Source organism: Papio anubis, chromosome 3 (genome assembly GCF_008728515.1).
Source record: "Papio anubis isolate 15944 chromosome 3, Panubis1.0, whole genome shotgun sequence".
NCBI classification, from domain to species: Eukaryota; Metazoa; Chordata; class Mammalia; order Primates; family Cercopithecidae; genus Papio; species Papio anubis.
In genome coordinates this window covers 119,613,298-119,629,416 of record NC_044978.1, presented here as the reverse complement: position 1 = coordinate 119,629,416, position 16,119 = coordinate 119,613,298, and the positions used below count along the sequence as shown (strand labels likewise).

At 42.3% G+C, this 16,119-nt stretch overlaps 1 protein-coding gene across 1 annotated transcript in view; it reads left to right on the top strand.

Annotated features, from left to right (window-relative positions):
• The window catches only part of PPEF2 (protein phosphatase with EF-hand domain 2), a 35,553-nt gene extending 34,396 nt beyond the window's left edge, over positions 1–1,157 (top strand). The window contains exon 16 of the mRNA XM_009206921.4: positions 101–1,157. Coding sequence (XP_009205185.1) covers positions 101–354 — 254 coding nt within the window. The 3' untranslated portion in view covers positions 355–1,157. The remainder of the gene's footprint in view (positions 1–100) is intronic.
• The last annotated feature ends 14,962 nt before the right edge of the window (positions 1,158–16,119 follow it).

The window sequence follows — 16,119 nt, the reverse complement described above, 5'->3', positions numbered from 1 at the left end:
TGTTAAGCAGTAGGGAGCAGGTGTCCTTGTAAGAATGTCAGAGAAAATGAACATTAAAAACTAGACTAACACACTGAATTGATTTCCTCCCTCTGATAAGGGTTCATCTCACTGGACGAGTTCAGGCAGACCTGGAAGCTGTTAAGCTCTCATATGAATATCGACATTACAGATGACTGCATCTGTGACCTTGCCCGGAGTATTGATTTCAACAAAGATGGCCACATCGATATTAATGAGTTCTTGGAGGCCTTCCGCCTTGTGGAGAAATCCTGCCTGGAGGGCGATACCTCAGAATGCCCACAAGCTACAAATGCTAAAGACAGTGGCTGCAACAGTCCAGGTGCATGCTAAGAACAGCCTGGTCTTCATCACCCAAAGTGCCTCAGAGGCAATGCTCAGCTCCTCGCTAGACTATCTTCCTTATTCTCCATGTGAAACTTTATGCTGAAAATTTAGCTATCTATACGCATCAGAATCACCTGTGTATTTCAGTGTGGAGGGGTGGGTGGGGGTGCTGTGTATGTTTGTGTTTTAAGTATATGATTGCCCCAACCCCATCTCACAATCTTCACAAAGTAGAACTTAGTGTTTTTAAATTCTAAATTCTAAGTCTACTTCAATTAAGAACCACTGACAATTTAACTCCTTCATTGTTTTTATTTTATACTTTTTTTTTTTTTTTTTTGAGATGGAGTTTCTCTCTTGTTGCCCAGTCTGGAGTGCATTGGCGCGATCTCAGCTCAGCGCAAACTCTGCCTCCCAGGCGATTCTCCTGCCTCAGCCTCCTGAGTAGCTGGGATTACAGGCATGCGCCACCACACCAGGCTAATTTTGTGTTTTAAGTAGACATGGGGTTTCTCCATGTTGGTCAGGCTGGTCTTGAACTCCCGACCTCAGGTGATCCGCCCTCCTCGGCCTCCCAAAGTGCTGGGATTATAGGCATGAGCCACTGTGCCCAGCCTATTTTATACTTTTTAGTTATTGTCTTAAAAATGTCATATTGGTAAAGGAAAGTTATTTAAAAATTGTAATTCCATGAACCAAGCATATGGATTTTCTTCATTATTTACTTTTTCTTACTTGTTACTGTAGTGTTTATATAATTTTATGTTTCGCTTTTAAAAAAACTAAATGCATATCTGATTGTAAACCCTCTCCCATGTGTTTCCCTTGTGATTCTGTATTCTTCATGATTATTAGTTTAATGCTTGCATAATTTTCTTTGAAGTGGACATGCTATAATCTATGCAGCCATGCTCCGATTGTTAAACATGTATATTATTTCCACTTTTTCGTTATTAGAAATAACACTAGGGAGAGCATTAGGACAAATACCTAATGCATGCAGGGCTTAAAACCTAGATGATGGGTTGATAGGTGCAGTAAACCACCATGGCACATGTATACCTATGTAAAACAAATCTGCATGTTCAGCACATGTATCCCAGAACTTAAAATTAAAACAAAAAGAAATAACACTGCAGTTAATAACATAGTGCATACAGCTTGTTTTACGCATATCTTTTTAATTTTACGTTTTAGTGCTATAAAATCCCAGGGATTGGGATTACTTTGACAAAGGATGTTTATCAAATTAGTCTAGGTGCTTCACAGAAACAGACGCAATATGATATTTACATAAGTGTTTACTATAAATAATTGGCTTACATGATTATGGAGGCTGAGAAGTCCTAAGATCTGCAGCTGGTAAGCTGAAGAACCAGGAGATCCAATGGTGTAAGTTCCAGTCTAAGTCCAAAGGCCTGAGACTCAGAAGAGTCAATGGAGTCAGTTTCAGTTCATGTTTGAGTAGGCAGGAAAAAACCAATGTCCCTGCTCAAAGGCAGTGAGACAGAGAAAAATAATTCTTTCTTATTCATCCCTTTATTATATTCAGGCTTTCAACAGATTGGATGAGGTCTACTCACCTTGGTAAGAACAATCTCCTTTACTCAGCCTACAGATTCAAATGTTAAATCTCATCCAGAAACATCCTTACAGACATACCCACATATAATATTTAACCAAATATCTAAATATCCTGTGGCTCAGTCAAGTTGACGAGTTGACATGTAAAGTCAACCATCACAAGTATGAACATTTTAATGGCGTGATACATACTGCCAGGTTGCTCTTCAGAACTGGGCGTACTGATTTTACCATAAACTCATAAGCTTTTAGTGGGATCTTTTCTAACTTCTGCTAAAGGTGAAGGATAGTGCTTCCATGATATTTTACTATGGATTTATGTGATTAATATCCAAAACTGTCTCCACTATCTCATTTTATTGATAAACTAAGGAAATTGAGGTTTAGAGAACTTGCTGAGTATGTGTGATCTAAGTTACTAACACAACCAGGACTGGAACCCATGATTTCTGCTTCCACCTAGGATTTTTTCCAGTTATACCCATGACTATATTATCTGTTTGGATTGTCTATACACAATTTATGGCTCTTTCTTGTGTGACAAACAGACCCTATCCCTATAGTGATCCCCAGCCCCAGTGATTTTCCACCTCCTGGTGTTTGTGCCTTTGTGTGATCTCCTCCCCATGAGTGTAGGTGGGACCTGTGACTTGCTTCTAACCAAGAAACCATGACACAGGTGATGGGATGTTACTCTTGTGATTATATTACATTATATGAAATTCCACGTTAGTAGACTGAAGCAAGAGAGATTTTCCTTGCTGGCTGGACAAGCTAGCAGCTATGTTAAGGAAACTTGCATAAGGAATGATGGGTGCCCTGTAAGATCTGCCAAAAGCCTCAGACAAATGGCTACAAAAAGCCAGGGTCTTCAAAAATACATTCACAAGGAAATACATTCTCAAATAAGTTGTATTCGTTTGGAAGCAGGTTCTTCCCTAGTTGAGCCTCCAAATGAAAATGCAGTCTGGCCAACAATTTGAATAAAGCTTGTGAGACCCTAAGTAGAGGATCCAGTAAAGCCATGCTCAGATTCTTTATCCACTAAGTTTGTTGTAATTTGTTCCACAGCATAGAAAATATATCTTGCTGCTGGGCAAGGTGACTCACGCCTGTAATCCCAGCACTTTGGGAGGCCGAAGCCTGCGGATAAGTTGAGGTCAGGAGTTCAAGACCAGCCTGGTCAACATGGTGAAACCTCATCTCCACTAAAAATACAAAAATTAGCTGCACATGGTGGCACATGCCTGTAGTCCCAGCTACTCAGGAGGCTGAGGTGAGAGGTTCGCTTGAACCTGGGAAGCAGAGGTTGCAGTGAATCAAGATGGCACCATTGCACTCCATCCTGGGCAACACAGTGAGACCCTGTCTCAAAAAATATATATATATATATATAATATATATATATATATATATACATACACACCTTGCTTCCCAGAAAACATCTTATGTTCTTATTCTACTGTTCAAGAAAAATCTGAATTTTCATCAGTGGGTAGAATCCAGAGAAGAGTCGAGGTCATTTTTGGTAATGAATTTGAGTGAATACTTAAGACCATGGGTTTATCTTGCCTGACTTAATAACTGAGAGGCAAAGTATTGGTTGCATTTGTCTGTCCTATCTTGTGCAAACAGCTCAAATTCAACAAAGTGCTTGTTTATTTGAGATTGTGATTTATTGTGATAAGAGTAAGCAAATGCTCTGAGACATCAAAAGAATAATTCAGAGACAATGGGGGTAAAGCCTTGGGGTTTACTCATATAGAGAGACACAGGAGGAGAATAGCCCAGGAAGGCCATCTCTCTCCACCAAAGGCAAGGGGCTTATCAAGACAGAAGCCACAAAGCTACATAAGATGAAGTGACTGGTCAGTCTAAACAAGTCTTTGTCAATTCAGGATTTGTTGGTAGTGGAGGTTGATGGGGGGCTAGCTGAACCCTGAGGTCCTTTCTTGACCCTAGATAGCATAGTCACCAATTCACATCAGTCTGTTCTGCTTTTTCTGATGGGTTTTCTGCAAAGCTGTTGTTCCGGTTCCTTCTTCAGGGGCCCTCACTACTTGCTGTCTTATACTCTTCAGCTTCAGTGTCCCACAAGTCCTGTGCACATATGCAAGACTCAGAGAAAATTTCCTTAGTCAGTTAACACAGTGAATTAATAGTGGTTTGCTTCAAGGGAGTTTTAATCCAAAATGATTTTTTTTTTTTTTTTTTTTTTTTGAGACGGAGTCTCCCTCTGTGGCCCAGGCTAGAGTGCAGTGGCGCGATCTCGGCTCACTGCAAGCTCCGCCTCCCAGGTTCACGCTATTCTGCCTCAGTCTTTAGAGTAGCTGGGACTACAGGCGCCCGCCACCACGCCCGGGTAATTTTTTTTTTTTCGTTTTGTTTTGTATTTTTAGTAGAGACAGGATTTCACCGTGTTAGCCAGGATGGTCTCGATTTCCAGACCTCGTGATTCGCCCGCCTCGGCCTCCCAAAGGGCTGGGATTACAGGCGTGAGCCACCACACCCGGCCTCTAAAATGAATTTTTAAATTGTGTTTTAAAAAATAGTAAAATCATTCCTCTAATGACTGCTAATTAAAATCATCAGGAAGAGCTTTTCAAACTAGAATGCCTGTGGCCCCCTCCAGACCAATCAAACCAAAGTATCTTGGTGAAACATCAGCCACTGGTATGTTGGTACGTTTGAGTTTTGCTTTATTTTTAATTGAGTATTATTATTACTATTATTATTAGTAGTAGTAACAGGATCTCACTCTGTCACTCAGGATGGGGGGGCAGTGGTGTGATCATAGCTCACTGCTCACTGCAGCCTCAAATTCCTGGGCTCAGGTGATCCTTCTATCTCAGCCGCTTGAGTAGCTAGGACTACAAGCATTTACCACAATGCTTGGCTAAGTTTTTTAAAAAATTCTGTAGAGACAAGGTCACGCTATGTTGCCAGGCAGGTCTCAAACACCTGGGCTCAAGCGATCCTTCCTGCTTGGTCTCCCAAAGCATGGGATTAAAGGTGTGAACCACCACACCAGACCAACAAATAATGATTATATACATTTATGGAGTACAATGTATTGTTTCCTTACATGCAGACATTATGGAATGATTGAATCAGCCTAATTAACATATCCATCACTTCAAATGTTTATAATTTCTTTTGGTAAGAACAATGAAAATAATCTTTTAGCTGTTTTGGAATACACAAAACATTATTAACAATTATAGTCACTGTGTTGTACGTGGAACACCAGAACTTCTCTTGTCTAACTGAAATGTTGTACCCTTTGACCCAGTGTCTCCCTTTTTCCCATCTATCCCCCTGTCTCTAGCCTGTGGTAACCATCATTCTACTCTCTATTTCTATAAGGTAGACTTTTTAAGATTCCATATATAGGCCGGGCGCGGTGGCTTAGGCCTGTAATCCCAGCACTTTGGGAGGCCGAGACGGGCGGATCATGAGGTCAGGAGATCGAGACCATCCTGGCTAACACGGTGAAACCCCGTCTCTACTAAAAAATACAAAAAACTAGCCGGGCGAGGTGGCGGGCACCTGTATTCCTAGCTACTCGGAAGGCTGAGGCAGGAGAATGGCATAAACCCGGGAGGTGGAGCTTGCAGTGAGCCGACATGGTACCACTGCACTCCAGCCTGGGCAACAGCGCGAGACTCCATCTCAAAAAAAACAAAAAAGATTCCATATATAAGTGAGGGTACGTGGTATTTATCTTTCTGTATCTCGTTTATTTCATTTAGCATACTATGAATTATTATGCTACATTAGGTTCATCCATATTGTCACAAATGACAAAATTTCTGCTTTAGGCTGGTCTCAAACTCTTGAGCTCAAGAGATCCACCTGCCTTAGCCTAACAAAGTGCTGGGATTACAGGCATGAACCACCACACCCGGGAAAGGTTCTATTTTCTACACATCCTAGCCAATACTTGTTGTCACTGATCTTTTTGATAAGAGTCAACGTAACATGAGTGAGGTGATAGCTCCTTGTGGTTTTACTTTGCATTTTTCTGATTATTAGAGACGTTTATTGGTATGTTTGAAATACTCCCCAGGTGGTGCTAATGTGCAGCCGGGTTTAGTGCCATTAATCTAATTGGTTTACCCTGCAGTCATAAAGGGCGATTATTTGGTAAGACCATCCTACTGCTATCTGCACTGGTATAACCATCAACATGAGAAATCAATTCAGAAACCAAACATTTTCAGATTTCGATGACTAAACTGTTAAATACCCTCAAATTATATTAACAGACCTAAGAACTCTTGATGCAAACAGATTAAAACGTACAAAGTTCTCCAAGAATTATTAATTTTTTTAAACTGGAAATTTACTATAATTAGTTTTTCTTTAGAAAGCTGGGACATATATACTGGTTGAGACTTTACACCAGTACCACTCTTTAAAGATCTTCTCCCTTGGTTTTTACACCTGAATATCCAACTGCCTTCTAGACATCTCCACCTACATCTCTCATGAACATCTCAAATATAACATGTCCAAATGTGACAATCTCTTCACCCCCAAACTGTTCTGGCTCCTAATTTCTGTATTTCAGGTTGGTACCCCACTTTCTATGCAGTCTGTTACCCAAGCTTAATTCTTCTACCTCGCTCACTCCCCCAGTCGCAGCAGTTTCCAAGTTTTGAGAATTCTGCTTCCTAAATATTCCTAATCAATTCTCTCTTCTCCATCCCCACATCCATGGCTGAAATGCACACCTTCACTGTCTCTGGCCCTCTCCTGCTACAGCCTCCACTTCCTTGAGACCCTTGCTTGGTTTGGCTCAGTTCCATCCTCTATCCTCCCCACCCTTCCTAAGCATCCAGAATGATCTATCTAAAATGCAAATTGGACTGTGTCACTTTTCAGCCTAAAGTGGCTTCCCCAAACCCACAGCATGAAGTCTAAGTCTTTAATATGGAATGCCAGGCCCTTCACAAGCTGACTCCTGCCTGCTCTCCCATCTCATCCCTGCCGCTTACGCTCTAGCACACCACACTGCTCCTGATTTGGGCCTTTTGCTCACATTATTCCCCTCTCTCGCACACAGTCCTTCAGATACCAATGATCTTTTTGTCTTTATCTTACTTGACCTATTAATAGCATTTGACAGTTCAAATTACTGTTCTCTCCTTTTTTTTTTTTTTAACTACCTGACAGCTTTCTCAGTCTCAGCTCACTGCAACTCCGCCTCCTGGGTTCAAACGATTCTCCTGCCTCAGCCTCCTGAGTAGCTAGGATTACAGACGCACGCCACTGCGCCCGGCTAACTTTTGTATTTTTAGTAGAGAAGGGGGTTTCACCATGTTGACCAGGCTGGTCTTGAACTCCTGACCTCAGATGATCTATCCACCTCGGCCTCCCAAAGTGCTGGAATGACAGGTGTGAGCCACCGCGCCCTGCCAGGCTCAGTCTTTCAACCTCTTTTTTCTTCTATCTTCATTGACTCCTTTGTTGATCTCATCCAGTCTCATGGTTTTAAAAGCAATCCATATGGTTAAGACTCTGAAGATTGTATCTCCACCCAAGATTGTATCTCCACCCACGCTCCCCTAACACTTAAATATCTAATGAACATCTCAAACTTAACATTCTCCAAATAAGTTTACTGTATTTCCCCTACATCTCTTCCTCCCTGGTCTTTCCTAATTAGTATCAATGCCATCCTACCAGTTCACTCAGGTGAAACACAAAAGCAAAAACTGAAACAAAACCCTTGGAATAATACTTGACTTCTCTCCTCATTTCCCACATCTGCTCCATCTTGTTGACTTTCCCTTCAAAATACATCTAAAATTGAGCCGCTTTTTACTCCCCATTGCTACCACCTTAAAATCATTAGTCCAATTATTTCTTTGTCTGTACTATTTCTCATCGGTGTCCCCAATTCTTCTTTTGCCTCTACTGAAGTGCTTCTCAAATGTTTTCATTTCAGGATCCTTTTTTACTCGCAATAAGTATTGAAGATGCCAAAGAACTTTTGCTGATGTGGCTTATATCTATTGATATTTATTGTAAATTATGTGATATTATAAATTAAAACTGAGAATGGCAAGGCATGGTGGCTCATGTCTGTAATCCCAGCACTTTGGGAGTCTAGCTGATACCACATGGAGCAGAATAATCACCCCAGCTAACCCACAGAACTGTGAAATATCATAGATGGTTATTGTTGTTTTAAACCATTAACTTTTGAGGTATTTGTTATGCAGCAGTAGATAACTCAAAACATTGACAATCCAAGGAATTAAAGTTTAGTTGTATTAATCAAAAGAGAAGGATAATTTCAGGAAGGGATCATACTTCCCAGAAACGATCTTTTCTGAGAAAATGCTAATAGCCATAAAGGAATTTCTCTGTTTTAGCATTTTTGACATGTCTTCAAGTTGTAAATAAGTGTTTTGGGTTTTGGTTTTTTATTCATTTAATTTATTTAATTAATTAATTTTTTTGAGACAGAGCTTCACTCTTGTTGCCCAGGCTGGAGTGCAATGGCCCGATCTTGACTCATCACAACCTCCACCTCCCAGGTTCAAGTGATTTTCCTGCTTCAGCCTCCCAAGTAGCTGGGATTACAGACATGCACCACCATACCCAACTAATTTTGTATCTTTAGTAGAGACAGGGTTTCTCCATGTTGGTCAGGCTGGTCTCGAACTCCCGACCTCAGGTCATCCGCCCACCTCAGCCTCCCAAAATGTTGGGATTACTGACGTGAGCCACCGTGCCTGGCCTTGGTTTTTTTTTTTTTTTTAAAAAAAAACCAATTACTACTAATGATGGACATAGAACTCACATGCAGACATAATTAGGGTTTCATAATTCTCTAAAGAACATTATTTTGTTGTATTCATTTATTTATTTTGAGATAGAGTTTTGCTCTGTCACCCAGGCTGCAGTGCAATGGCACGGTCTCAGCTCACTGCAACCTCTGCCTCCCAGGTTCAAGCAATTCTCCTGCCTCAGCCTCCTGAGTAGCTGAGATTACAGGCACCCGCCACCACGCCCAGCTACTTTTTTTGTACTTTTAGTAGGGATGGGGTTTCACTGTGTTGGCCAGGCTGGTCTCGAACTCCCAACCTCAGGTGATCTGCCTGCCTCAGCCTCTCAAACTGCTGGGATTACAGGCATGAGCTACTGCGTTCAGCCATAAAGACCATTATTTTGAATTTGAGTGTTTATTTCTAAAGAACTCAAAACCTCCTTTAGTCTGTATTTTAATTATTAAAACAAAGGGATAGTTTTTAATCCCTGTGTTAGTGTCTTGAAATATTTCTCAGTCACAGACTCAGAGACTCTTAAGAATTATAAGGAATTTCAGACATTAAGCACAACCTCTAAAGCATTTCCCTGGAGAAAAACCTCGAAAGATACGGGTGTCCTCCAGGCTTTGTGGAGATGCTCCAGGGTAGAGGTCACTTTTCCTAGAGGCAGCCTAGTTCTGTATTTGGAGAGATATATGAATTAGAAAGGTTTTTTTCTTTTAACTTTTATACCAGGCATTGGCCTGGCATAAGAATGTGGAGTCAGAAGATTTGGATTTCAGTTCCTGGCCGTAGGATCTAGGTCATCTGAGCGACAGTGGCCACCTGGAGCTTCTGCGACTCTGGTTTTCAGGAGCAGGGAGAAGCTCTACCTACCTACATCAGTGTGTCGAGATTTCTGGGGGTGTTGGGGGATGGGTAGGCTGGTGCTAATTAACACACACAAAACGACACAGAATTGTCATTGCCATAACCCTCATCTTAGTCTTAAACTAAATGATACAGAGCTGAATCTCTTTATTACTACTGACTGATAATAAATTGGTTTATTTTTCTCACAGATGAAGATAATTTTGGACATGAATTTTTTGTAAACAGATTAGATTTGTTATTAGATTTCATTTTAATTTTTTTAACTTTTTTTTTTTTTTCTTTCTTTTTTGAGACAAAGTCTCCCTCTTGTTCCCCAGGCTGGAGAGCAATGGTGCAATCTCGGCTCACTGCAACCTCCGCCTCCCGGGTTCAAGCGATTCTCCTGCCTCAGGATCCCAAGTAGCTGCCACTACGCCCAGCTAATTTTTGTATTTTTGGTAGAGATGGGGTTTCACCATGTTGGCCAGGCTTGTCTTGAACTCCTGACCTCAGGTGATCCGCCCGCCTCGGCCTCCCAAAGTGCTGGGATTACAGGTGTGAGCCATCGCGCCCGGCCTGGATTTCATTTAATTTTTAAACTGTTTTAAATATACTCACTTGGTTTTTTGTTTCTGTTTTGTAAATTAATTTTTATGGTTATATTTATGGCAAATGATATTGATTTCTCTATTACAGTATTGAGGTAATGTTCTCTATGAGACGGAGTCTCACTCTGTTTCCCAGGCTGGAGTGCAGTGGTGTGATCTCAGCTCACTGCAACCTCCGCCTCCCGGGTTCAAGCGATTCTCGTTCCTCAACCTCCCGAGTAGCTGGGATTACAGGCGCATGCCATTACACCCGGCTAATTTTAGTATTTTTAGTAGAGACAGGGTTTCGCTCTGTTGGCCAGGCTGGTCTCGAATTCCAGACCTCAAGCGATCCGCCCACCTCAGCATCCAAAAGTGCTGAGATTACAGGCGTGAGACACTGAGCCCGGCCGTGTTTTCTTTTAAAATAAAAGTATCTAGAGTTTGAAAATCTCTTTGTGTTGCAGATAAAGTACAAACTCTGTGAGCCAGCCTGCGCCATATGTGCAGTCTCAAAACTCTTTCTAGACACTGGATCTTCCTGCACCCTGCAAACACACCACTCCACACACATTCTGTTTCCTGTCCCTGATTGGCTCTCCTTCCTGTGGGCCTGGCCCTTATTCTTCAAGATCCAGCTTCAACGCCCTCCCCTCTGTGCAGCGTTCCCTTGACTGCTTCCTCCTCACTGCCTCCTTTCGGACACCAGCTTGCCTTATGTTCTTCGAGCTAGAGCCTGAATCACCCACTCACTGAAGTGACTGGTGTGCAAGCTGGCGTCCCCCACTGCTCTGTGAGTTCCCTCAGAAGACAGGGAAGGTTTCATGTGTCTGCGTTGACACACAGTAGGCATTCCATAAATATAATTCGAGTTCACAAATATTAATGAGGGTCCAAATATCCTTGTTTCTATGTTAGAGTCCACCACCAGCTACAAATTCTTTTTTTTTGAGACGGAGTCGCTGGCCTTCTGTCGTCCAAGCTGGGGTGCAGTGGCGCATCTCGCCCCTGCAAGCTCCTGCCTCCCGGGTTCACGCCCCACTTCTCCTGCCTCTGCCTCCTGGAGGAAGCTGGACTACAGGAGCCCGCCACCATGCCCGCTAATTTTTTTTGTACTTTTATAGAGACGGGTTTCCCACGGTGCAGCACAGGATGGTCTCGATCTGCTGACCTCGTGATCCACCTGCCTCGGCCTCCCAAAGTGCTGGGATTACAGGCGTGAGCCACCGCACCCAGCTACCAGTTACAAATTCTGTATGAAATGTCTCTAGGAAGATTAATGGTCAGAAAAAAATTGCACCACACAGAACCCAACCTAGTCACCGCAACAACAAAAAATCATTTTTTTCTTTTAAACAGATTAAAAGCCAACATACACAAAGGTTTTTATTTAAGTGATAATATTCTGGGGTTGTGAGCACACAGAGAAACAGGCACATTACTGGTAGAGGTGTAAATCGGTGCAAAAGATGCTCATTCTCTTTGACTCAGAATTCCATTTTCTATATGACTGTTTACAGAAGCACTATCAAGAATGCAAACGCCATATGTACAAAGATTTCCTGGAAGCATTGTTTGTAAAAGCAAAAACCCCGAAATCTACCCATAAAGTCCACTAATAAGAGATGGGGTGAGCAATTATCCCCACCCCTATGTTCCAGGAAATACTATGTAGCCGCTAAGAAGCATGATCAATGATTCACTGTGGTTACTCTTGGGGTTTGAGTTCTGGTGGGATTTTCATTTGTATTCAAACGGTGCACCAGGAAAGACTTGAATGAAATTCTGGAAACCAATCTGATTGCCAAAGCTATTATTATTCAGTATCTTTTGGGGTTTTTCTTATGATGATGAGTTACTTTTGTAATTAAAAATTACGATACAATACATATTTTAAAATCAAACTAGTTTGATGTCTTTTTAAAAAAGGGCCATGGCCAGGCATGGTGGCTCACGCCTGTAATCTCAGGACTTTGGGAGGCTGAGGCGGGTGGATCACCTGAGGTCTGGAGTTCGAGATCAGCCTGGCCAACATGGCAAAACCCCGTCTCTACTAAAAAAATACAAAAGTTAGCTGGGCGCAGTGTCAGGGGCCTGTAATCTCAGCTACTCAGGAGCCTGAGGCAGGAGAATCGCTTGAACCCGGGAGGCGGAGGTTGCAGTGAGCCGAGATTGCGCCATTGCACTCCAGCCTGGGAGACAGAGCAAGACTCCGTCTTAAAAAAAAAAAAAAAAAAAAGAAAGAAAAAAAGGGCCACTACACCTCAATACATTATTTTTTAACAGCCACTAGGTGTCGCTCTGAGCAAATGCTCTGTGCGGCAACAGTAGCTGCTAGAAAATGGTGATCCCTTATCATCAACTAGCTAGAAATAGCGATGTTACCGGGTCACAGGAAAATGCTGACTCCCGGGGAAGAGTCCCCTTAGAATGAATGCCTGCCCATGCTGGCACCAAATGGTACAAATCAGGACAGGAGAGGAGCAAACACACAGAGCTGGAGGGGCCAGGATGTCTGATGGGGGTGCTCAGGGCTAAACTTGGACCCAGAGTTAGAAAAGGGGTCCTCCCAGCCTAAACTGGGCACTTCATGGTCACAATCACGCAGGTCCCTCCTTAATTCTGGGCCATGATTTTATGTGTATTAGCTGCCTAGCCTTTATAATTGGTTTTGTTTCCAAAATGTGTCCCTTTATGTAAAACCTTACAAGCACCTAGGAAGTTTTGAGAAAAAAAAAAAAAAAAAATTGGCTGGGAGTGGTGGCTCACACCTGTATTTCCAGCAGTTTGGGAGCCCGAAGTTGGTGGATCACTTGAGCTCAGGGGCTCCAGACCAGCCTGGCCAACACTGTGAAACCCCTTCTCTACAAAAATACAAAAATCAGCTGGGAGTGGTGGCACACGTCTATAGTCCCAGCTGAGGCAGGAGGACCACTTGAGCCCGGAGATGGAGGTTGCAGTGAGCACTCTAGCCTGGAGGACAGAGCGAGACTCTGTCTAAAAAAAAAAAAAAAAGAAAGAAAGAAAGAAAAAGAAAAAAAATTAACCCAAATCAAATCAAGTTTCTGGATCTACCTATTAAATTATAGGACCTACAAGGCCCAGAGGAATGTGTTAAATGATGCCAGGAGGCTGCGGTCAGCGAAATCTACACTGTGGGGACTTGGCAAGACAAACAGTTTCTTCAACAAATAAATTACAAGGAGGCAAACAGGGAGAGACGAAGGGAAACCCATAGATTAAAAGAGACTTATGAGACATAGCAACCAATTGCAATGTATAAAACTTATTTGGATCGCTAATCAAAGAAACTTTATTTTTTATTTCTTTTTCTGATTGAATTTACAGCAAAGAAACTATTTTATTTTATTTATTTATTTATTTTTAAGACAGAGTCCCGCTCTGTCGCCCAGGCTGGAGTCCCGTGGCATAATCTCAGCTCACTGCAACCTCTGCCTCCCAGGTTCAAACGATTCTCCTGCCTCAGCCTCTTGAGTAGCCTGGATGACAGGCATGCACCACCACATCAGGCTAATTGTTTTTGTTTTCACGCTTTTGAGATGGAGTTTCACTCTTGTTGCCCAGGCTGGAGTGCAGTAGCACGACCTCGGCTCACTGCATCCTCCGCCTCCTGGGTTCAAGCGACTCTCCTGCCTCAGCCTCCCTAGAAGCTGGGATTACAAGCACCCGCCACCATGCCCGGCTAATTTTTTCCATTTTTAGTAGAGACAGGGTTTCACCATGTTGGCCAGGCTGGTCTCGAACTCCTGACCTCAGGTTATCTGCCTACCTTGGCCTCACAAAGTGCTGGAATTACAGGCGTGGGCCTTTGCACCCGGCCAGAAACTTTTTTTTTTTTTTATAAAAGACATTAAGAGATGTGTGAATACCCACTGAATATTTGGTGATATTAAGAATTTATTCATGTTTTTTTTTAGGTATAGTGATGACATTGAGGTTATTTTTTGTTGTTGTTGTTGTTGTTTGAGACAGAGTTTTTGCCGTGTTGCCCAGGCTGGAGTGCAGTGGCACGATCTCGTCTCACTGTAACCTCCGCTTCCCGGGTTCAAGCGATTCTCCTGCCTCAGCCTATTGAGTAGCTGGGATTACAGGCACACACCACCATGCCCAGCTAATTTTTGTATTTTTAGTAGAGAGGAGGTTTCACCATGTTGGCCAGGCTGATCTCGAACTCTTGACCTCAGGTGATCCACCCTCCTCGGCCTCCCAAAGTGCTGGGATTACAGGCATGAGCCACTGCGCCTGGCCAGAGGTTATTTTTAAAAAGTTCTTAGATTTACATACTGAAATAGTTACTGGGATTTGTTTCAAAATAGAGGCGGGGGTGTGAACAAAATGAGGCTGGCCCTAAGTTGATCACTGTTGAAGCTGGGTGATGATTACATGAAGGTTAATTATACTATTTTCTAACCTTTTTTGTTTGAATTTTTCTATAATAAGCAGTTTTTAGACCTCAAGGTGGGAAGAATAAATGACATACTTGCCAAGGCAAACAAACTTTCTCAGGGCATGACTGGAGCCAGATGAGAACCATCCACAGTCCTTAAAACTTATGAGTGGAAAAGAGTTAAATAAACAAAGAGTTCCATTTATTAGTTTTGTTGGATTTGAGGTGGAGGTGGAAATCACCTAATCTCTTTAAGCCTCGGCTTCCTCATCTGTAAAATGGGCGTCATACAATGATATTTTTCAGAGAAGTCATGAGATCTATTAAAGTAAATTAAAATGAAGACCAGGCCTGAAGAATCATTGAGCAGAGACCAGGCCTAAAGAATCACTGAGCAGACAAAGCCAGCTAGGCCTCATAAGTGATCTTAACCTTGCTTGATTTGCAGACATAAGAAAAACGTATTTCTTGTAAATGTCTGTGTTAAAGAAAAACAGAACTTAAGCTCCACCAATCAGAAGTAGCCAACAAACTTATGTAAGTAGGGACTTTCCAGTAGTATAGAAATAAGGCAACTTCATAGCTGTAACAAATCAAATCTTTTCTATGTGTTACTTAGGTACTCATGGTATGAGAGCTCTGTCCCTAGGGCCGGGCACGGTGGCTCACACCTGTAATCCCTGCACTTTGGGAGGCAGAGGTGGATGGATCACCTGAGGTCAGGAGTTCAAGACCAGCCTGGCCAACGTGGTGAAACTCCATCTCTACTAAAAATACAAAAATTGGACAGGCGTGGTGGCGGGTGCCTGTAGTCCCAGCTACTCAGGAGGCTGAGGCAGGAGAATCACTTGAACCCGGGAGGTGGAGTTTGCAGTGAACTGAGATCATGCCACTACACTCCAGCCTGGGCGACAAGAGCAAAACGCCGTCTCAAAAAAAAAAAAAAAAAAAGAACCTGTCCCTCTTTCATACTTCCTTAACAAAGCCCCTAGACCGCTTCTGGTTTGGAGCTGTGTGATTCGTGATTCATTGTTTGCTCAAATAAACTTTAAAAAGATTTTTTTTATTGTGCCTCAGTTTACCTTTTTAACAGACTAAAATGAGAGCAGCACATACAAAAGTATTTTAAAACCCATAAAGTGCAACCTAAGTGCTAATAGTTGTTTATGTAATGACACTAATTCATTTATTCACATACATATTCCATGAACTGTTATGGAATACCTAACTAAGGGACAGATACTGTGTTAGGCATAGCAAATACAAAAATAAATGACACTTTTGCCCTACTTTGTCTAATTCAGTGTTTCTCAACCTTGGACACACATTGGAAAATACCTGGGCCTGGGTCACTCCAGACCAATTAAATCCAAATCTCTGGGAATGGGTCCTGGGCATCCGGATTCTTAAATAAATTTTACAGGTGATTGATTCTAGCCTTAGCCAGGATTGAGAACCGTTTGTCTAACTGATCTTTGATCATGAGTAGTTCTGAATCAATCATTAAGAAGACCAGGACTGGGAACAGTGGATCATGCCTGTAATCCCAGCACTTCAG